Below are 22,071 nucleotides of genomic sequence, written 5' to 3' on the forward strand. Positions count from 1 at the left end.
GTGTTTAATTTTAGTTGTAGGGTTATTTTTTACGAGTTATAGGTTGTAGGGGTTTTTGGTTTGAGTTGTGTTGGGAGGGGGGGGACAACGACTTGATGATAAGATTTTAATAGCTGTGGCTGGCTTTGTTCTGTTTGGGGTTTTGTAGCCACTTTTGTTTTCCTGTTTGGTAGTTGTTGGGGTTTGGTTTGGTTAGAATGGATCTGATGGGGAGAGGCAGCCTGGGGAGGGGGGAAGGGGCTCAGCCCATGGCAGGGCTGCTTGGTTTGGTTTGGTTTGGTTTGGTTTGGTTGAGATGGGGCCTTGGGCAGGGGCCCACTGCTTCTTTGTTGACTGGAAAAGAAAGAGGAGGTTCCAGGGCTTTTTCATCTTTAAAATTTGTGTTTCACAGAGGCGTGTTCAGTCTCTTAGTGGTTTAACAGATTGTCAGTTACACAAAAAGATTTGTATTATTTTTTAAAATTCTTCTCATGTCAAACGATGACAGATATTCAGTCAACAAAAAACATTTCTCAAAGTGTTGACTTGGCCCATTCAACCTCACAAACTCTAAGTCTGTTCAATTTTAAGTTAATCAAAATTTGCAGGAGCACAGAAACTGAAGAAAAAGACATAGAAAGCAAGAAAGACATAAAAGATACAGAGAAGAACACACAGCTACCAACTCCTGGATTCCACAAGTGTTCAGATGGAAATTCCAAGAGGAGGCAGGGTCAAGATGTGTGCTTGCCTTGTGGTCAGCCTTAAATACTCCTTGGTCTCCCTTGGCCCTTCCCCCAGGTGGGACTTGGGCTCATTTGGTCCCTCAGGAGCTTGGCTGGGGGCTGCAGAGGTGGCTGTGGAGCATTGCCTGTGCTGTGCCAGGGACTGGCAGCCACTGCTGGGCTGGGATAGAGGCTCTGGGGGGATTGGGGTTCCAGGGCAGGGCAAGGCTGGACCTGCCTTTTCATCCCCCACACATGAAATGTTTTCAGCCAACAGTCTCCTCCAGTCTCTCACAAAAGGCAATGTTGGAGGTCAAATCCCAATTCTGGCCATGGGCACCTGGAGGAGAAGACAGTTCTTTTCCATAGGAAGGAAATCACAGAGCCCCAGTGTTTCAAAAGCAGATGAGAAGAGATCCTCAAAATGCCATGGTCAGCTGGACCAGTGAGGGGGCCGAGGAGGTCAAACCAGCCAGACCTGTTCCACGTTCCCTTAGTTTTATGGTGCCCTATAGTGTCACAATGACACCTTGGTTCCATGAGGCCTTGCAGTGTCACAATGGTCTGTTGTTCCCCAGGCCCCACAATGTCATGCAGCTCCTCTGTTACATGAGGCCTGCAATGTCACAATGGACCTTTGGACCCTGGAGGTTTGCAGTGCTACAATGACCTCCTTTGGCTCCACAGTGTCACAATGGACGATTGATGACAGGAAGCCCCTCTGTGTCACAATGGACCTTTGGTTCCATGCAGCCCTGCATGTCACAAAGGCCTCTTGGTTTCACAAGGCCCCACAGTATCACAATGGTCCTCTTGGTTCTGTGGGGACCTCCAGGGTCACAGTGGTCTCACTGGTTCCATGAGGCCTCACAGTGTCACAATGCTTTGCTTGTTCAATGGGGCCTCATAGTGTCACAATGATCTCCATGATTCCATGAGTTCCCTCAGTGTCAAATTGGTCACCATGATTCCATGGTGCCCCACAGTGTGACAAAGGCCTCTTGGTTCCATGAGGCTGTGATGTATCTTAATAGTCTGTCCATGGTTCCATGAGGCCTTGCAATGTCACAATGGACCTTTGGCTCCATGGGGTCTCACAGTGTCACAGTGGTCCCTTGGTTCTATGACACCCCAAAGTGTCACAATGGTCTCCACAGTCCTCTGCAGCTCATCACAAACACTGTCTGCTCCAGCCACTGCTGCTGCCCAACCAGCTCCTGCTTCCTGTAGGAGCAGCCCTGGGAACTGTTTTTGTTCCCTCAGTGGCACAACATCCCTGTTCTCACACTGCCAAAGAAAGCTGTTGGTGCCAAGTGCGGCCAGGATGAACCATTGCTGGGACTGAAGCCTCTCTCCTGGGGCCCTGCACACAGTGCTCCAAAAGGAGCCCTTGGAGCTCTCCTGGGCCAGCGACTCCCTCTGAGTGGGGCCTCTCCCAGCCGGGAACTCTCCCGTTTGCTGCACTCGGGGATCCTGAACAACGACAGAGCCTGGGCCGATCCCCCCACTCCTCCAGGCTCAACCCTTCACCCACTGGGGAGATGCCAATGGATCCACAGGGAGCATTTTCTGCATTCAGGGGAATTTCTCACAGGTGCCTTGCACTGACTCTTTGTGTGCACACAGGAGTGCCTGTGCTGGGGAAATGTGGCAGAAATGCTGCTCTCTGAGGGGTTTGAGTGCCTTAGGTAGCTGAGTCAGTCAGATATCCAGATAGCTGTAAGTAATGTAAAGTCATAAGGTCTAAGCTAACTTCAATTCTATTAAGAGTTGTTCTTTTGCAAAATTTTTATATTTAATTTAAGTTGTTAGCTAAATTAAATATTGTTAGGTGTTATTCCTCTGTTAAATTGCTAAGTCATAGGCTATAAGTAAAGGTAAATACTGTTAAGTGCTGTTGTTTTGCTAAACTTTGATGTTTAAGGTATCGGTTACATTTAAGGTGTAAGTTAAGTCCTGTTAAGTGTGAGGCCTGTTAAGCTTTAGGCTATATTCCTTTTATCCTTGCCCTCACTGTGCATGTGTCATACACACACACAGGGACAGTTCTCCGTTCATTTCTGGTTTGATTGCCTGGATTTGGTTTGGTGTTGTTGCTTTGTTTCCTTGGTGTGGAGAGCCATGAAGGTATACAGCTGAGGGAAAAGTAAAAAAGGTAGTTGTAAAGCATTTCCCAGGCTTGATTCTATAAATAATTAGGCTCTCTCAAACACCACTTTATAAACAATAAGATTCTCAGACAGTCTTCCCATAGCAGGCAAAACACTCTGTCCTTGGGCTCTTTGGGAAAAGATAGCTACTCTGGGAGCAGATGGAGGTTTTGGGAACTTTTCATATCACAGTGAGAACGCTATCCTATTTTCAATAAATAAATCATAGGTATTGTAAAACAAAAGGAGGGGTTAAGAGTTTTCTCTGTTAACCTATCGTGAGCTTGGATTTTGCAATATGCATGAAGTTAATTAACACTGTTATATAAAGTGGCGGATTGATCAATAAATTGGAGTTCGATGCATCACCAGGATGGTCGTCTCCCCTTCTCTTCAATACCTTGGTGTGCCTCAAGTTTCCAGTCAGGAGCAGAGTGACTCTTGCCAAGGAACTTTGTGCTACTGTCCCTTAATATTAAATCTGGTTTTTGCTGATTCCTTGCCAGAGATTTTTTCAGCACTCTCAAGGCCTCGTTGGTAATAGGGTGAAGGAGCCCTGGCCCAGGCTCTGGCCCTGGGGGACACGGGGACACTGCCGGGGGTCCCTGTCCCCCTGTGCCACCCCCAGGGCCCTGTCCCCCATCCCCATGTCAGGCTCTGGGATCGATCTCGTGGAACATCCCCTGGGGGAGACTGCGGGGCTGGGGGCAGGGGGACCCAGGGCACAGGGGACCCCGCTGTGCACAAGCAGGGTTGGACTGCTCTGGGAGAACTGTGAGGGGGGCCGGGGCAGAGTGACCTCCCCAGTGATCTCACACAGCCCCTGTGATGTCACACAGCACCTGTGATGTCACACTGCCCCTGTGATGTCACACAGCCCCTGTGATGTCACAAAGCCATCTGTGATGTCACACAGCCTCTGTGATGTCACAGATCCCCCAGTGATGTCACACAGCTTTTTTGTGATGTCACACAGCCACCTGTGATGTCACAGCCCACTCCAGCATGTCACGCAGCACCCTTGTGCTGTCACAGAGCCAACTCTAGGATGTCAGCCTGGAATGTCATGCAGTTGCACTGTGATGTCACATAAGACTCTGTGATGTCAGAAAGCCACAATGTGATGTCAGAATCTGTTCTGTGATGTCACAACCTGCTCTATGATGTTACACAGCCAGCCAGTGATGTCACAACCCATTCTCTGGTGTCACAGAGCCACCCTCTATGATGGCAGGATCTCCTCTATGGCCACATACCCTACTCTATGATGTCACAGAAGCTGTATGATGTCACAACTCCCTCAGTGATGTCCCAAAACCCTCTCTGTGATGTCATACTGTTATGAGTAGAGAAGTTGCCCATTTTATTGAAAGGTTGCAGAGTTCACAGGTTGAGCCAGTTGCTGCCAGGGTGGAGTTCTAACTGTTTGTTGTTGTAATCACCTGCTGTTAATAATTTTTCATTAACTACCTGTTTTTGATGGTTGGGAATTCCCCTTTTTGTCGAGGGGCACCCTGCTGCTTCCTGGAGGATGGCACCTGGGACAGTGAAGAGGAGGGGACAACCAAGTTGGCATGGAAATGACATCGGGGTTGGCATGCAAATGAGGAAGCCCCTCACCAAACCTAGCCAAAAACCCCTAAAAACAACAAACCAACATGGAATTGAGGGATCAAAGTGATGTCTAGACGTGAAGAACAGAATCCAGTGTCCGCTAAGACCCTTTTTACCCCTCACCCTAACCTAACAACATGTTAGCTGGAAAGAGGACCTCGAATGTCAAACCAAAATACTGGGAATCACCTGGTGCTCTCATGAGGAAGGAACCCCCAGCTCTGCCTGCAGACCAGTGGACACAACTGCACTTTTCCTTCTCCTCCTCTGCGCCACTTCTGGGGGCAGTGACAGTGTGAGACCCATCGGATCACCCCACCTGATCTGATTTTTAACAAAGACATTAAAAAGGATAAAGATCTCCTGCCCTATTTATTTCCTTTATATTAAAAAACCAATAAATTTTCAGGAACGAAAAAAATTATTGGTCGCTGGTTCTAAGTAACACAATTCCCTTCATTCATTCGTTAATCTCCATTGGCTATTTATTTATTCCTCTTTATGGTAACTAGAAATATTTGAGTCTTTTTGTAATCTTTTTTATCATCTTTTTCTCAGAAAGGGTCAAGGGAGGCACTTTGTGCTCCCTGGTGACATTTCTGGGGCACATTTAAGCAGTTTTGGGCCTGGGGAGGAAATTCAATGAGAAATTGAGGGTCTGGAGGACACTTGGGGGAGCCGGGTGGGCACTTGGAGGGGCACTCAGGGATTCCGAGGGACAGTTCGGGGTCCAGGGCAGCACTTGGGGGTCCAGGGGGGCCCTTGGAGGTCAGGGAGGGGAATTTGGGGGCCTTCGGGTCTGGGCGGGCCCTTGGGGGGCTCTGACAGGGCTCTCTGGGGCGCGGGGGGTGATGGGTGTAATACTGTTAAATGGGGCCGTGGAGCATCACGGGAGTTTGAGGCGCAGCTGCAATGGCTCTCGGTGGGGCGTGGGGCATGACGGGAGATGAAGTCCCGGCTGGAACAGCGCAGGACGTGTGCCGCGGAGCATGATGGGAGCCGTAGTCCCGTAAGTGGCTAGAACGCTTTGTTTTGAGGTCTGGGAAGGCTCTTGGGGGACACTTCTGCGTCCGAGCCGAAACTTGAGGTCCTCGGGGGAATGTAAACAGTTCAGGAACACTTGCAGGGAGCTCGGGGAGCTCTAACCGGGTCCTTTAGGGCGGGGGCACGGCAGGAGTTTTATGCACAGGACTGTTCTCAGGGGCTCTGGGGCCTTGGGGGATGAGAGGAGATGAATTCCCTGAAGTGGTTGTACCGGGCAGCTGCGGGGTCAGGAGCACTCAGGGGGTCCGAGGACACTTTTGTGGAGTCCCGAATGGGCACTAAGGGGGCACTGAGGGATCCTGGAGGGTCTAGGGGACACTTAAGGGACAAAGGGGGGGCGGATCCCGGGGTTGTGGGGAGCACGGGGCATTACGGGCGTTGTAGTCCCAGCTCCAATGGGTCTAAATCGGGCCGCGGGGCATGACGGGAGTTGTAGGCAAAAAAAAAGTGGCGCCAGTATCAGGCACCGCTTCCGAGGTCCTAAACCAGGCGCTGATTGGCTTTGGGTGCTGATGGGCGGGAGTCTCGGCAAATGGGATGTGGCAGAGGCGGGAACAGCCAATTCAACTTCTCCAGTCCCTCCTAGTACATCCCCACTACACACCAGTATAACCCCAGTAGAGCCCAGTTCATCCCAAGCAGAACCCAGTTCACCCAGTGCCCCCCCAGTCCCTCCCAGTACACACCAGTATAACCCCAGTACAGACCAGTACAACCCCAGTACAGCCCAGTTCATCCCAAGTAGAACCCAGTACAAGCCCAGTGCCCCTCCAATCCCTCCCAGTACAGCCCAGTCCCTCCCAATACACCTGAGTCCATTCCCCGTCCCTCCCACTTCCTCCCAGTGTCATCCACAGGATGCCCCAGTATCCCTAGTCTTCTCTGCAATGGCCCCAGTGTCCCCAGTTTGTCCCAGTAACCACCAGTGTCACTCCTGTTATGAACAAAATTCAGGTAATATTTTTTTTGTGAGAAAAAGTTACAAAAAGGCAGCCAGAGCACTGTAGCTGCCCAAGTTCTTCGTGTTTTGTTATTGTAATCACGGGTCGTTGAGGCTAATCGCTCCTTTTGTATTAGCAGAGCCTCGCCCGAGGCTAAGGTGTTCTTTTCCCAGAAGGGTGAAGAGACCTGAGAAGGTGAGGGGGGCTATGCAAAGTGACTCCAAGACCACAATGCAGCATGGGTCCCCCGCTGTACGGAGAAACCCCAAAAACAACGAGCCACCTAAGAGTTGAGAGACTGGAGTGATGTCTGGACGTGAGGAGCCGAATGCTGAGCCTGCAGAGATGTGGAACACCTTCGGACCCTCTCGCCCTGACCAAGAGAGACGACCCCGGCGGTGAGACCAGGCCGACTGAGTGGGAGGGGCACCACCTGGCGGGGAATACCACGCCCAAAAGGCTCCCACGAGGACTGGATTCCCCCAGCTCTGCCCCTTGTGGACAGAGCTGCGCATATCCTCCTCCTCTGAGTCGCCCTGGGAGACGACGGGACGCTGCAGACCCGCCGAGCCGCCCAATCCTGAGCTGATCACTTTTAATAAAGGCATTAAAAAGGAGAAGAAGTCTCCTGGCCCTGTTTATTTCAACTCCCAGTATGTTCCAGTGTCTCCCACAGCGTTCCCAGTGTTCCCCAGTATGTCCCAGTCCTCCCCAGTGTTTCCAAGGACAGTTTCATTTCTCACGGTGGCCGTGGCAGCCAAACCCAGCAGTGGGGTCAGTGCAGTGCCCATGGCCACAGCCCCTTGCAGTGGCCCAGTGCAGCTTGTGCTGATGATCCACCCTCACAGATGGCCCAGGGCAGCTCTGCAGTGGCTTTGGTGGCACCTGGGGCTGGCACACACCTGAGCAGTGTGTCTGTTTGCAGGGGAGAAACTCAGCAGTTTGAGATTGCTGCAAAAAGTACAAGAAGGGAAAACCCCTCTCAGGCTGAGTGCAGCCAGCTCTGCAAGCACAGCAGGGCCCAGGGCAGTGAGGACAGACAGGATGGGGCTGGGCAATGTGGAGCAAGGTTGTCCACACTGGGTCAGAGCTCAAGGCACAGCTTCTGTGAGCAGGGCAGAGTTGCTGAGGAGAGACCCTGGATCAATATCAATCACAGAATGCTGCAATCACCTCTGCTCTAAAGAGAAATTTAATAAAATACACCCTTTTAAAATAGAAATGTATATTTTATTACTGCTCTTTGAAATCTTTCTCCAAAACTGGACTAGGAAAACTTTAATGACCCTCTCAGGGCTTTGCTGTTATTTACATCAGACTCAGTCCTTGAGAGTGTCTTGAAAAAACTTCTCACGAACTCAAAGTTAAATTTAAACTCCAAATTTTCTTGAACTTTTAATGTTCCCTCTTCTGGGAATTCATCTCCTCTCATCCCCCGCGGCCCCAGAGCCCCTCAGAACAGTCCTGTGCAAAAAACTTCTGCCATGCCCCACACCTAAAGAGCCCGGTTAGAGCTCCCCGAGCTCCCCGCAAGTGCTTCCGAACCATTTACGTTCCACCGAGGACCTCAAGTCTCGGCTCGGACACAGAAGTGTCCCCCCAAGACCCTTCCCGGACCTCAAAACAGACCGTTCGAGACACTTCTGGGGTTACGGCTCCCATCATGCTCCGCGACGCATGCCCAGCGCTTTTCCAGCTGGGACTTTATCTCCCGTCATGCCCCGCGTCTCCACCGAGAGCCATTGCAGCTGCGCCTCAAACTCCTGTGATGCTCCGCGGCCATGATAAACTGCAATACACCCGCGCCTACAACTCCCATCACCCCCCGCGCCCCAGAGAGCCCTGTCAGAGCCCCCCCAAGGGCCTGCCCAGACCCCGAAGGGCCTCAAATTCCCCTCCCTGACCTCCAAGGGCCCCCTTGGACCCCCAAGTGCTGCCCTGGACCCCGAACTGTCCCTCGGAATCCCTGAGTGCCCCTCCAAGTGCCCACCCGGCTCCCCCAAGTGTCCTCCAGACCCTCAAGTTCTCTCTGAATTCCCTCTCCAGGCCCAAAACTGCCCCAAATGTGCCCCAGAAATGTCTCTACGGACCCCAAAGTGGCCCCTTTTATCCTGTCTTTGAAAGTGATAAAAAAGATAACAAAAGGATTTAAAATAGGACTGATTAGCATAAAGAAGGAAAAATCAATAGCCACACTGCTCAATGAATTATGTTGGGAATTGTGTTACTTAGAACTAATGACCAATAAATTTTTTGGTTGCTAAGAAGGTATGGATTTTTAAATATAAATATTAAAATTTCGTAATACAAATATAGAATAATACTATTATAAATAAGAAAAATAGTTATAATTTTCCTAATTCCATAAATTATATTTTTAAGGGGAAATGCATAATTACTACTATGTTTTGGGATGTCAGTCTGTAAGAGATGGTCCAAAGATCCCTCATCTGCCTCACAGCCGCCGTCAAGGACGGAGATTGATGACCTCCCCAAGGACTGAGACTGAGACCCTTCAAATTCTAACCCAGGGGTGCTGGCCTGACTGGGGCGGGATGTCTGCCATGGGAAGCGGGATGTTTCCCATAGGAACCAGTCCTGAAACAACGGGCCCCGCTTACTGCTGGCACTGGTTTGTGCTGTTCAGAACTGGACTGTCTGTGCCTGTCTCCAATGGATTTATTCTCCACTGTTCCCTCCATGTGCCATCCTGCTCCCCTCCCGGCGGTAGATTATAAAAGAGCCCTGAGTTAACCAAAGACTTTGAGACTCTCCCTGATGTGACAATATGGATCTATTGGCCGGACCACGAGGATTTCATCTCGCTGTTGGTAGCTATTCCCCTCACCCAACCCTCCTTTCTCTCTCTCTCTCTCTCTCTCTCTGTCCTTTATCTCCTTTCTAATCCTTCTGTTACATCTGTTGTGGGCACTCAATAAAAGGTGCATTTGTTTTTATTAATACTGAAAGTCCCCTGCTATGTGTCTTTAGGTATTGGAAAATAATGATAAATAAAGTACACATAGTTCATAGTATAAAACATAGACACCAGCCCAGGGGCAGGGAGTGTGCCTCTGTCTGACCTCTGGCAGGCCAGAGAAAAAAATTGTATAGATAAGAAACAATAAAGAACCTTGGAAACCAGAGCCGAAGAATTCAGACTCCTTCAAAACACCAGGCTGGGAAAAAAGGATTCTCGGGGTCATCCCTGACCACAGGGAACCCGAGATTGGCCTTCTGGGCTGTCTGGGTCAACACCAGAGTAAATCTGGAAGTTTTTCTTTAGCCCATTAAGCCATGGTGCTGGGGTCTCGTCTTTTTCCTGGTTGCTGTCAAACGCTAACCTGGTATCACTCCCTCTAGGGACTGATTCTTTTATCCCTCAGGTCATCAGGGACCTGTAATCTCTCATATTCCTTCTCCCCTCTTCTTGATTAGGGTCCCAGTCAGGCTCCACTGAAGGCATTTTTTGGTCACCTGGGGGCCTGGGTTGGTTTTCTTGCTCCCAAATTTTAATTCCTGCAGTTCTTATTAATCGAGTCTCTTCTGGGGAAAATAGGATGTTAAAGATGGAGTTCAATTCTCCCCATGTATAAATATTAGGGCGAAAAGTGGATCAATTTGATTTGCTATTCCTACTGGCTCTTCCACTAAATTTCACAATTCTTTCTTAAAGTTTAAAACTTTGGACGCTGTCAAAGGAGCGTTTACAAATCCAATCTCACTGACCACCCTGCACATGGGAACTTCTCTGAGGGGGAACAATTTTTCCACTTCAGCCACTTTCAATGGATTGTAACAACATCAGCTGTGGAGGCTGACTGGGTAACTTCACTCTTGGGCATGAGATTCTGAGGTGTTGTTTGGCTTCTCATTTGTGCTGGGGGAGGCAGAGCAGGAACTTGCTGGTGAATAAGGGGTGCATGAGATGGTGGAGGTAAGGGAACAGTAGTGAAGGGTAAAGAGAGTAAGGAGAGGGCTGAGGGGAAGGTGGTGGAGGTATAACTGGGTTAGGAGGTGGTAAAGGAATGACAGCTGGGAGAGGAGGAGGAATTGGCTCCACAGAAAGAGGAATTGGAGGGATTTGAGGTACTGCAAGGGTAGGAGGGAGGTAAGTGATCAAGGAGGTCCCAGTTTTTGTTAGCCTTCCCAGCCTCTTTTTCTTCTTTTACTTTACTAGCTTGCTTTCCCTCTTTGAATTTATAGACTCTTGTATTTTCCTCCTCTGAGGCATTCTTTAGCCAACAGGTGACGTTCTGTATGTGATGGGCCTTTTGCAGGAACTTGAGGCAAAACAGAAGGTGCATCACCTTTGGACAGAGAGGCAGGTAACTCAGGAAATGTTTAAGGATGTTGTTAGGTCATGCAGAAAGAAAATCAGAGAGGTGAAAGCTTAAGGCTTAACCAGGCCACTTCTGTGAAGGATAATAAAAATTTTTCTATAAATAGAATAATGGCAAAAGGAGGTACAAGGACAATCTCCATCTATTATTGGGGGAGATATGGTTACAAAAATGAGGGAAAGCCTGAGGTACTTAACCCCTTCTTTGCCTCGGTTTTCAAGAACAAGACAGGTTGCACTTAGGAGAAGTGTTCTCCTGAGCTGGTGGATGGGCACAGGGAGCAGAACAGCCCCCTGTAATCCAGGAGGAAGCAGCTGGGGACCAGCTGAGCCACTCAGATGCTCACAGGTGTCTCTGGGAGCAGATGGGATCCATCCCAGGGGGATGAGGGAGCTGGTGGATGAGCTCCCCAAGCTGCTCTCCATCATCTACCATCAGTGCTGGCTCAGCAGGGAGGTCCCAGAGCACTGGAGGTGCCAGTGTGAGCCCATCCCCAAGAAGGGCTGGAAGGAGGAGCTGGGGAACTCCAGGCCTGTCAGCCTGACCTGGGTGCCCAGCAAGGTTATGGAACAGATCACCCTGAGTGCCATCCCAGGGCACTCACAGGATGGCCGAGGGATCAGAGCCAGCCACCGCGTATTTCAATGTCTGCACTGATGATCTGCATGAGGGGACTGAGTCCAGCATCAGCAAATTTTCAGATGACACCAAGCTAGGTGTGAGTGTGGATGTGCTGGAGGGTAGGAGGGCTCTGCAGAGGGCCCTGGACGGGCTGTATCCAGGGCCCAAATCCAACAAGGTGAGGTTGAACAAGACCAAGTTCTGGGTCCTGCACTTCGGCCACAACCCCTGCAGTGCTACAGGCTGGGGACAGCAGCCAGGCAGAAAGGGACCTGGGGGCACTGATGACAGCAGGCTGGACGTGAGCCAGCAGTGTGCCCAGGTGGCTAAGCAGGCCAGTGGCTCCTGGCCTGGATCAGGAATGGTGTGGCCAGCAGGAGCAGGGCAGGGATTCTTCCCCTGTGCTCAGCATTGGTAAGGCCACACCTCAATTAGGAAGGACATGGAGGGGCTGGAGCATGTCAAGAGAAGGGCAACAAGGCTGGGGTGGGGGTCTAGAGCACAAGTCCTGTGAGGAGCGACTGAGGGAGCTGGGGTTGTTTATCCTGGAGAAGAGGAGACTCAGGGAGACAAGGTAGTGTCAGGGCACAGGTTGTACTTGATGATCTCCAAGGTCTTTTCCAACCTTGCTGCTTCTGGCACACTCTGAAACCACCCTTGGACCAGTGGAAACAGCATCTGCAGTGGGACAGGAAACTCCCAGCTGATGGGAACAAACTTTCTGGCTGACTGCAGAGGCCAGGACAAAGCTGAGTGGTTTCCCTGGTGTCCCCCAGCCCTTGCTGGCCCCTGGGGCTGATGGCATTTGTGCTCCCTCAGGTTCGTCCCCACAACAACAGCATGGGGGTGCTCCCCTTGCTCTGTGCATTGCAAACAGGGGCTGCTGAGCCAGTGCTGCAGTGTCTGTGCCTGCAAGGATGGGGCACTTGTGTGAGCTGGGGGAGAGGCCAGGGCTGCAGAGGGAGGATGTTGTTGGCAGCTCCATGAGGACGCTCTGGGACGCTGCCCTGGGCTGTGCAGCGCACTGGGGATGGATCAGCCCCTGCTCTGCTGCTCCTTCACGTCTGCCCCAGGGCCCTTGCAGAGCACCAGCCACGCTGTTTGTGCCCAGCCTGCCCACGGCCAGCCTGGGGCTGCTCACGGGGCTTTTCTGTGCTGAGCATTGGCCTGGCCGTGTTCTTGAGAGAGCCTGGGCAAGGAGCCTGGAGCCCCCAGGCCCTGGCCTGAGGCGTCAGCACTGCCCCAGCAGTGCCCATGGCCTGTCCCTGCTGCAGCCCCGGCACTGCCACCCCCAGAACTGTGCCCGGCCCCAAGAGCACTCAGGCCCTGCAGCAACACCAGGGCCACCAGGGCAGCGGGGCAGGGCCATGGCAGCAGCACTGGCAACACCAAGTGCTGCTGCTGCTACTGGGCACAGCTGCTGGGCTAGCACTGATCTGCCCCCTGCTCTGCACACAGACATTGCTGCTGCAGCTCCAGAGAAGGAACAAAAAGGGGATCTCCTGTGAAATGTCTGCTTGGAAGTCCTTAAGGTCATTTAAACCCACCAGGAGCATCGCTCCTCATTGACAGAGTCTGTGGGTAACAGTGAAGGTGTGGAGGAACAAAACGAGATATGTCAGGATAAATGGCTTTTGTTTAGGGACAATATTATAAAAGTAAAACAATGAAACCAACAAGAAGTATCAAAGATGACTTCTATAAAAAGGAATTTGCAGAATTTGGCAACCAGTTTAATCCTTCTGAAAGCATCCAGTCACCAGTCTCCACACTGCAGCCTTGAGCTGCTGGTTCCTCAGGCTGTAGATGAGGGGGTTCAGGGCTGGAGGCCCTGAGTACACCACTGAGTACAGAACTGACACTGCCAGATCCAGGGATGGGGAGGAGATGGATGGGGGCTTTAGGTAGGTAAAAATGCCAGTGCTGACAAATAGGGAGACCACAGCCAGGTGAGGGAGGCAGGTGAAAAAGGCTTTGTGCCATCCCTGCTCAGAGGGGATTCTCAGCACAGCCCTGAAGATCTGCACATAGGAGAAAACAATGAACACAAAACAACCGAACAACAGAAAAGCACTAACCACAATGACCCCAAGTTTCCTGAGGGTGGAATGTGAGCAGGAGAGCTTAAGGATTTGTGGGATTTCACAGAAGAATTGGCCCAGGGCATTGCCATGGCACAGGGGCAGGGAAAATGTATTGGCTGTGTGCGTGAGAGCATTGAGAAAGGCACTGGCCCAGGCAGCTGCTGCCATGTGGGCACAAGCTCTGCTGCCCAGGAGGGTCCCGTAGTGCAGGGGTTTGCAGATGGACACGTAGCGGTCGTAGCACATGATGGTCAGGAGGGAAACCTCTGCTGAAATGAAAAAGGCAAACAGAAAGAGTTGTGCAGCACATCCTTCGTAGGAGATGTTCCTGGTGTCCCAGAGGAAATTGTGCATGACTTTGGGGACAGTGGTGCAGATGGAGCCCAGGTCGCTGAGGGCCAGGTTGAGCAGGAAGAAGAACATGGGCATGTGCAGGTGGTGGCTGCAAGCTACGGCGCTGATGATGAGGCCGCTGCCCAGGAGGGCAGCCAGGGAGATGCCCAGCAAGAGGCAGAAGTGCAGGAGCTGCAGCTGCCGTGTGTCTGCCAATGCCAGCAGGAGGAAGTGCCTGATGGAGCTGCTGTTGGACATTTGCTGTCTCCAGATATTGGAACCTTTTGAAGAAGGAATGACAGTGATAACTGAGGGGAGATTTCTCACTGAAAAGTCAAGCCCTTTCTCATAGACTCATTTCTGCAACTAAACACCTCCCCCTGTCCAAGTCTCAGAGATCTTACTTCACCTTGATTGCTGGAGCCCTAATTGCTGCTGGCCGATGTTGTGTGAGGAGTTGGACCTTGCCCTGCAGGACGCCTGGGAGTCAGCCCTGACCCCCAGTCAGTGCAGAGGAACAGTGAGGGCAGGGTCCAGTCCTGGTGTTGGGACTTGGATAAAGAATCTTCCCCTAAGGCAGAGGAACTGCCTGGGTGAAGGCATGGGGATAACAGAAGGCAGAACGAGACATTCTGCTGAACCTGAGGAGAACAGATTGTCCAGGGAGGGAGGAGGATTGTCTGAGGCTTAGTGCAGACTGAGGGAAGCTGCTCTGTCCCTCTATCCTGTTCCAGCTGCCCTGCACTTGCGCCTTTCTGAGATCCACTCCTGCATTAGCCTGGACAGCCAGGAGACACAGCTGAGAGCAGAGGATCCCTGGCACACAAAGGGGCTCCTGCCTTTCCCAGAGTCAGGAGAGTGGGCTCATTGCCAGCCTCCCAGGCTGCCCTGCCCAGAGCTGCCCGGGCACAGGGAGCTGGGACACCCCATTGCTGTGCTCAGCCTGCACAGGAGGAGCCCAAGGGCTGGGCCTGGCCCTGCAGCTGGAACTGCCATTCCAGAGAGCCCATCAGCAATGCCAGCAGCACCTGGGCAAGGCAAGGGGAGAGAGAGAGCTGGGCCTGAGGAAAAGCCTTTCCCTGGCCAGCCCTGCCCAGCCCCTGCCAGGCAGCAGCAGGGCAGGACAGTGGCCCTCAGGCCTTGGTCAGCAGGGAATGGGCACATGGCTGCAGAGATGTCCTTCATCTCTGGGGCTGCTCTGCCGGCCCAGGAGGGACTGAGGGCTCCGAGGCCCCGGGCTGATGGCTGTGCTGGCTGCGAGGGGACACAAGAGCTGTGCTGCTCAGGGCAGTGTGTGCCCTTCAGGGCAGGCCCGGCAGGTGCCACATCTGCCCTGCAGCAGGGCTTCCCTCAGCACTGCCTCCCTCCCTGCCTGCCCACGGCTCTGATGTGGTAGCTGTCTCAGCCAGAGCTGCTCCTGTGGCTCTGGGCTCCTTTCCTGCCAGAGCTGCCACAGCCCAGCCCAGGCCCTGGGCCAGCCCTGCCCTGCAGCTGCTCGGCCCTGCAGGGATGAAAGAACAGCTCCCCCAGCTTGGGCACCATGGAAATGTGATGCTGTGTGGATCTGGAGGCTGGGCAGGTGCAGGCACTTGCTGAGGTGCCCAGGAATCCTCAGGGTGATGGTTTAAGAGGCTCAGCCCCTGCTCTGCCCTGCACAGTTGAGTTTGCATTGTCATTAAGCTGAGCCAGGGAAAAGTGGGAGCACAGATTCAGGAAAGCAGAGATCCAAGCTGGAAACCCCAGCCCTGAATGTTCTCATGACAAGTTCCCTCAGAAGGGCACCCCTGCTCTGCAGCACATCCTCCTCCTCCTCCTCCTCCTCCTGTGCCACAGAGAAACTGGCAGAGTCCTCCTGACACATCCCCCAGGCTGTGGGATGTGCTGGCTTCAGGAGATCCCTCCAGGAGCACAGGGGACATTGCCCTGCACCCACACACTCACCATGCACAGGACTGTGAAGATGTTTCCCCAAGTGAAGCCTCAGCTCAATATCTTCCCAATCCTGATTGCCTCCAGCCTGTCTCTGCCTGGCTCCTGTCCCCTCAGTGCCTGCAGGCAGAGCCCTCAGCCCTGCTGAGCTGGGAGAGGAGCTGGCCCTGGGAAGAGCTGTTCCTTTAAAGCTCAGCAGCGCAGACACAGCACAAGGACTGAGCCTCTGGGACTTTGGTGTTGTTTACATCAGACTCAATCCCTGAGAGTGTCTTCAAAACATTTCTCAAGAACTCAAAATTAAATTCAAACTCTGAAATTTCTTGAAGTTTTAATGGGTCCTACTGAGGGACATGAATCAGACAGTGTCCCTAGGTTCCAGTTAGAGCAGAACACTGGAGGCAGTGATGCCAGGTGGGGACAAACAAGGGAAAGGTGTCTCTGGTGCTGAGCAAACCTGGATGTGTTTGAGGAATGCAAAGGCCAAGGCCTGAGCCCCAGCCCCTGGCCAGGCAGATGCTGTCCCTCCCTCCTTGCTCAGGGCTCTTCCCGGGATGAGCACTGGCATGTGGGGATGTGCAATGGCAAGGGCAGGAGCATGGGGCGGCCCCTGCCAGGCTGCTGAGCAGGGACAAGGAGGCAATGAGTCCCCAGCCCTGCAAGGGTCACTTGTCCCCTCGTGGCCTCAGGTCCAGGGTCAGCAGCCATGGCCAAAGTGCTGCCCAAGTTGGCTCTGACAGGGCTGTCTTGCAGCTGCTGCCCATCCCTGTGCCTTGTGCAGCTCAGGCTGTCCCACAGTGTCCCTGCCCTGCGCCTCTGTCCCTGCAGGCTGTCGGCATCCCCCAGCTGCCCCACCTGGCTGGGCCCTTCCTTTGCTGACAGCTCTGCCTCCTGCCTGCCTCTGCCTGCCCACACAAAGCCTTGGGCTGTTCCAGGCTCCTGCTGGGGATGTGCTGCACCACAGCCCTGCCCTGGGAGGGAAACTCCATTGTCTTTGTTCCCAATCTGGGCCTCCCCAGATGCCCTTGGCATTAATTTTTCTATTTCAAGCTGTTCTCCACTATGTCAAAAGGATTCACCATCTTTGAAACCTCCCTTCAGTCCCTCCCAGGGCTCTCCTCTGCTATCCTCAGTTTCCTCCCCACTGAGCACAGAGCTCCTCTATCCCTATACAGTGCTCATGTGCCTGAGGCCATGGGTACCTGGACAAGAAGGATGGTTCTTCTCTATAGGAAGGAAACCACAGAGCCTCAGGGTTTCAAGGCAGATTAGAGGCACTCACCAGAGGCCAAGGTAAGCCACACCTGTCGGTCCTTGCAGGTTTTGTCTGAAAGCAACCCTTGGATATTTGTGGAGTTTTGGAGGTAGAATTCCATTTCAGCCATGGGTGCCTGGATCAGAATGACAGTTCTTCTCCACAGGAAGGAAAGGGCAGAGCCCAAGTGTTTCAAAGGCTGATTAGAGGCAGCACCAAGGGGGCCAAGGCTAGCCAGACCTGTTTGTCTTCACAGCTTTTCTCTTGGGGAAATCCTTGGTTAGAGGGAAATTGGGAGGCCAAATCCCAAATTTTCTTCCATGGGCACCTGGACAAGAAGGAGAATTCTTTTCTAAAAGAAGGAAAGTACAGAGCCCCAGTGTTTCACAGGCAGATGAGAGCTGGCCCTAAGGTGTAGTAGACAGGGACAGGCGCTCGGAAAATCTCGCGATGTCACGGAAAGCAGTAGAATTCCTCTCCCCCTAATGCCTAGTGATAAGGGATCACCCAAGAATATAATTCCCCCTAACATTAGTAACTTTCGACTCCTTACTAACCAATTACAGTAAGGTAAGACCCCCTGATGTAGAGAAAACTTTCCCAGTATAAAACCCGACGAGACGGGACAATAAAGGTCTTGAACTGTCCACCATACTGGTGTCTGCGTGTGTTCTTGGCCCGAGTGACCCTGGAGAGTTTGGGTCGCCGTGCCGTTTCCTCAGAACCAGGTCGCCTTGCCTTGCTCCAGAAGGCAACAACTGGTGCCGAAACCCCGGGAAGCCGATTAGCGCCCGGGGAACGGGAATCGCCTGGACAGAGGACGGCGGCTGTAGCGGGGGGTCCGACTACAGCGGAGGGGATGCCCTCGAATCATGGAAGCTACAGCAAAGGTCGTAAGTCAGGCTCATGAGCAATGGGGAATTAAAGGTGAGCTCAGGAATTCTAATCTTGCTATTGCAAGGCTCCTAGAGCTCAGGACGATCAAACGTCCGGTAAATATATTATATTCGGAAGCGCGGGAGAAGTGCACTGCCGCCTCAGCAGAGGACTCTAAGTCCGCAGGCAGTGGTAAAAACCTCAAAGCGTGGGGGAAAGTAGAAGAGGCCCTACGCAAGACGTTAGAAGAACAGGAGATGCGGAAAGCCACGTGTACATGTTTATTAGCTACACCAAAGCTGGGGGTGGGGGCCGCGACGCAGACCGCCTCTGAGAGCAATCGGATTGAAGGCGGGAATATGCGGGGGCCGGGCGCGTTCCACCCCTTCCCGAGCCCGAGCCCAGATCCCCCGGAGCCCCCAGGAGGTCCCCCGGAGCCCCCAGGGGACCCCCTGACCCTCCCGTGGAGCCCGCCGGGTCCCAGCCCCCCCGCAGAACCATCCGAAAAATCCGCGGTTCCTCTATCCGTCCCTTCCCCGCCGGTCACTGATCCGGTGCAGGAGGCAGAGCAGCGCGCGCAATGCTTCTGGCAGGGACTCGCGGAGAAGGCGCGGAACGCGGCCGGATTGTCGGACCCCGCCGGGATCGGTAAAAACTCGCCCCCGCCATGTGCATTTAATGGCGCCGAACCACATGGCGAGGGTGGAAGAGAAGAGGGGGAGAAGGGCGGAAATGCAGTCAGCCTGCTTAACATCACATGCGCGGGTGAGCAGGTGGGGGGGGCAGTCCCCGCGGAGGAGCGTAAAACCAACCAGATCGCTCTATTCAAATTAGGTCCGTATAGGGCAAGGACCTCCCCCAGCAGGAGGCGGGGGGACCTCAGTGGGAGGGAACGGCACCACCCCCGAAGGGAGGAACGGGTCGAAGCCAAACAAAACTGCACGGAGCGCCGGAAGTGTACCGGCAGTCAGCTTCCGGCTCAGAGTCAAGTAACAGCTGCTCAGACAGCTCGGAAGAGCCGACCGAGCCTGGCTGGGACTCGGAAACCGAGAGAGCAGAATTAATACGGTTTCGAGCGAAACCGAATAAAGCTTTAAACAATATCGGGAAACAATCGCAACACAAACTCACCAATTGGGGAAAAATAAAAGCAGCTTGTGGGGACCGGGCACCGGCAGCCTCCATGCACGCTTTCCCGGCGGGGGTTGCCGGAGCGCGGGGGAACCAACAAAGGGCATATACCCCAGTTAATCCAAAAGAAGCCAAAGCGATTTCAGAAAAAGGGGTAAACTCAGCTGTAGTACCCACTCTTGAGGACGACCTTTCTAGTGATAACGATCTGCTCACTTTTGATATTATGCAAATAAGCCGCATGCTTTTTGATGGGGCAGGGCGGATTATATTTAAGCAGGAGTGGCAGGACGACCGTGTTAGCCCAGGCTTCTGGGGAAGGGCAGCAACTCAGCGAGCTGTCCCCAGCCGGCACAGCTTTCCCTGGCAGCACCCTCACTCCAAGCACGCCTGAGAGGGACCTGTAGGAGCTGCGGGAGGACACCTCGCTAGGGACTGTAGATCCCGGCCCCGGGGAAACGGGAGAGGGAGGAGGCGCGCGCACCAAACTCAGCCTCCTCCCGCTGCGAATGCGAGACGGCCCATCTATGCCAACCCCCAGTGAGGCAAGGGACTCTCGTACCCCATGCCCCCACAGGGAGCAGTCAATTTTGCATCCCTGCCTACAGTGCAATGGCAGAGCGATGCAGCACCCTCAACACCCTCGCACCCCCCACCGCCACAAGCCGCGCCGGTGTCACAGGACCAGCAGGGGACACCCCAGTGCGGGATCCCTGGGTGGCCCTGGCCATGAGAATAGGGAAGGAACCCCTGATGGTGTGCGGGACATGCCGCCTTTACGGCAGTCAGGATCCCCACGTCATAGGGTTTCAGTTTTGGGCGGACACGGGATCAGACTGCACGATTATTCCCCAAGCACATTGGCCCGGGCATTGACAATTCAAAGAAGTCCCTACAGTGAACGGAGTGGGAGGGCAGTCCCGGGCGTGGAAAAGCACCCAGCTGGTGGCTATAACACTTCACACAAAAAAGGGACCAGGAGTGTCAACATCAGCAGCAGCCCTAATGCTGGAAGAAGCACTCTCCTCACGACAGGGCACCGTGTCAGTCATTCACATCAACAGCCACGACCCAGTCAAAGGCTACTTCCAGATCGGCAACGACAAAGCGGACGCCACAGCGAAAGGCGTCTGGACGTTGCAGGAAGCCCTGAAAAAGGCCCACATCGAGGAGCAGAGAAAGGCAGAGCTGGAGGACGAGAGGGACCACAGGAGAGACGTGGATGAGGAGCTGCAGCAGGAGAAGCAGAAGCTGCTGCAGCGAGCGACAAGGATGAAGCTGGAGGAGGAGGAAGATGTGCGGGAACTGAACGCGCTGTTCCTCAGTGCCAAGTGCAACATGATCTGGGACAAGCAAGTCCTGGAGAAGCAGATGATCCTCAAGGAACTGGCGGAGGAAGAGAAGCGCCTGAACAAGATGATGGAAATGGAGCGGGAGAAGGGCATGGAGGTCCAGGAGGAGCTGGAGCGCCAGAGGAAGGAGGAGCTGATGAAAGCCCGGCAGGGCATTGTGAAACAGATGGAGCAGAATGCAGAGGAGTGGGCATTGAGGGCTGAGGAGCTGTACCAGGAGGGCCAGAGGCAGCTGGAGTGACTGGAGCAGATGAAAAGGAAGGATCAGAAGGCCCGGGGGCAGAAACAGGAGCAGAGGGCCCACAGGTTGTAATTAGAAACGAGCTAGGCGAATGGGAACGGGGCTGGAGGTTGATGCTCACGGGGAGGGGGTACGCAGCTGTCAAAAAGGACGGCAAAATTAGGTGGTGTCCACTTAAGTCAATTAAGCCGGACCTCCATAACGAGCAGAATGAGACTGATGAGAGTTGCGTGTTTCTGTTTACAGGACATGCTCGTGGAACGTCCTCGTGACGCGTACATCCCCATTCCAGAGGAAAGCGACAGACCTCCAAGCCCCCAGGCAGTGCCCGAGAGACCCGCACGGGTGAGACCCAAGCATCAAGGGTGTTTCTGTATGATTTTGCTGTTGAGGCTTGTTGCCAGAGGGCAAGCCAGCCCAGATCACTACCCCCATCGGCCATTCAGGTGGGTCATGCAACACCTTAGTAGTGACAAGGTGCTCAAAGAAATCACCACACCGAACACCCCATCCTTCGTGCTCCGCATCACCGACCTGTTTCCAGGACGACCAAAGGTAGACCCTCATTCCCCACACTCCACACACATGTACCTATCCTACTGGTTCCCAGCTTCAAACCCTGGGAAAAGCTACTGCAATCACCCAGGGTGGGGACATTGTGGGCACTAGGGCTGCGAAACCATTGTCACAGGTGCCAGACCGTCAGGGCCTAGGTGGGATCCACAAGAGCCCGACAAATTCTTACAGTTCACCTGGGCACCCATCGGCTGCAAAACACCCATCTTCATACCTGGAAACTTTCATCGATATCACCATAAAATCCCCAAATTTCAGAAATGCACAGACTACAACATGACAGTCTTGCAGCCACATCACCCTAGCTGGGCAACAGGCAGAACGTGGACAGTAGTCCTTCAAGGGTCAAAAGAGAGAGTGAATGTGTGAATTATTAGGCTCCAACCGTCGGCACCCCGAGCAGTCGGACCCAACAAAGTGATTAAAAACGTGCCGAAAGGGAGAAACGCGACCCACCCCAAAGCCTTGCCCACAAGGGTCGCTGATATCCCGACCGGCCATGCGGAAGCCTTTCAGATAGGCCATTTTGCAGAGTCAGACTTAGACCCAATCCTTCGTATGTTAGACGCTACCTTCCTATCCCTGAACGAACCTTACCCTAACCTAACCGAATCCTGCTGGCTTTGTTACGATATCGAATCCCCCTTTTACGAAGGAGTAGCTTTAAACACCCCCTTCAGTTACTCCACAGCAGACACACCCAACCAATGTAGATGGGACACCCCCCGCAAAGGAATCACCCTGAGTCAAGTCACAGGCCAGGGCAGATGCTTTGGCAATGCAACCCTAGCTAGGCGGAAAGGCAATGTCTGCACCGAAGTTGTCAAACCCGACAGGAAAAACAATAAGTGGGTAGTCCCATCCACATCTGGGATGT

At 53.3% G+C, this 22,071-nt stretch overlaps 1 protein-coding gene across 1 annotated transcript; it reads right to left on the bottom strand.

Annotated features, from left to right (window-relative positions):
* Window positions 1-13,150: 13,150 nt before the first annotated feature.
* On the bottom strand, window positions 13,151-13,924 carry LOC128948226 (olfactory receptor 14J1-like). The gene has a single exon (XM_054292840.1). It carries the CDS (start codon window positions 13,922-13,924, stop codon window positions 13,151-13,153), a length of 774 nt encoding a protein of 257 aa, XP_054148815.1.
* Between the last annotated feature and the right edge of the window lie 8,147 nt (window positions 13,925-22,071).

The sequence above is a fragment of the Melozone crissalis genome, unplaced genomic scaffold (assembly GCF_028551555.1).
Source record: "Melozone crissalis strain CALT ecotype California unplaced genomic scaffold, PUWL_Pcris_2 ptg000116l_1, whole genome shotgun sequence".
Lineage (NCBI taxonomy): Eukaryota > Metazoa > Chordata > Aves > Passeriformes > Passerellidae > Melozone > Melozone crissalis.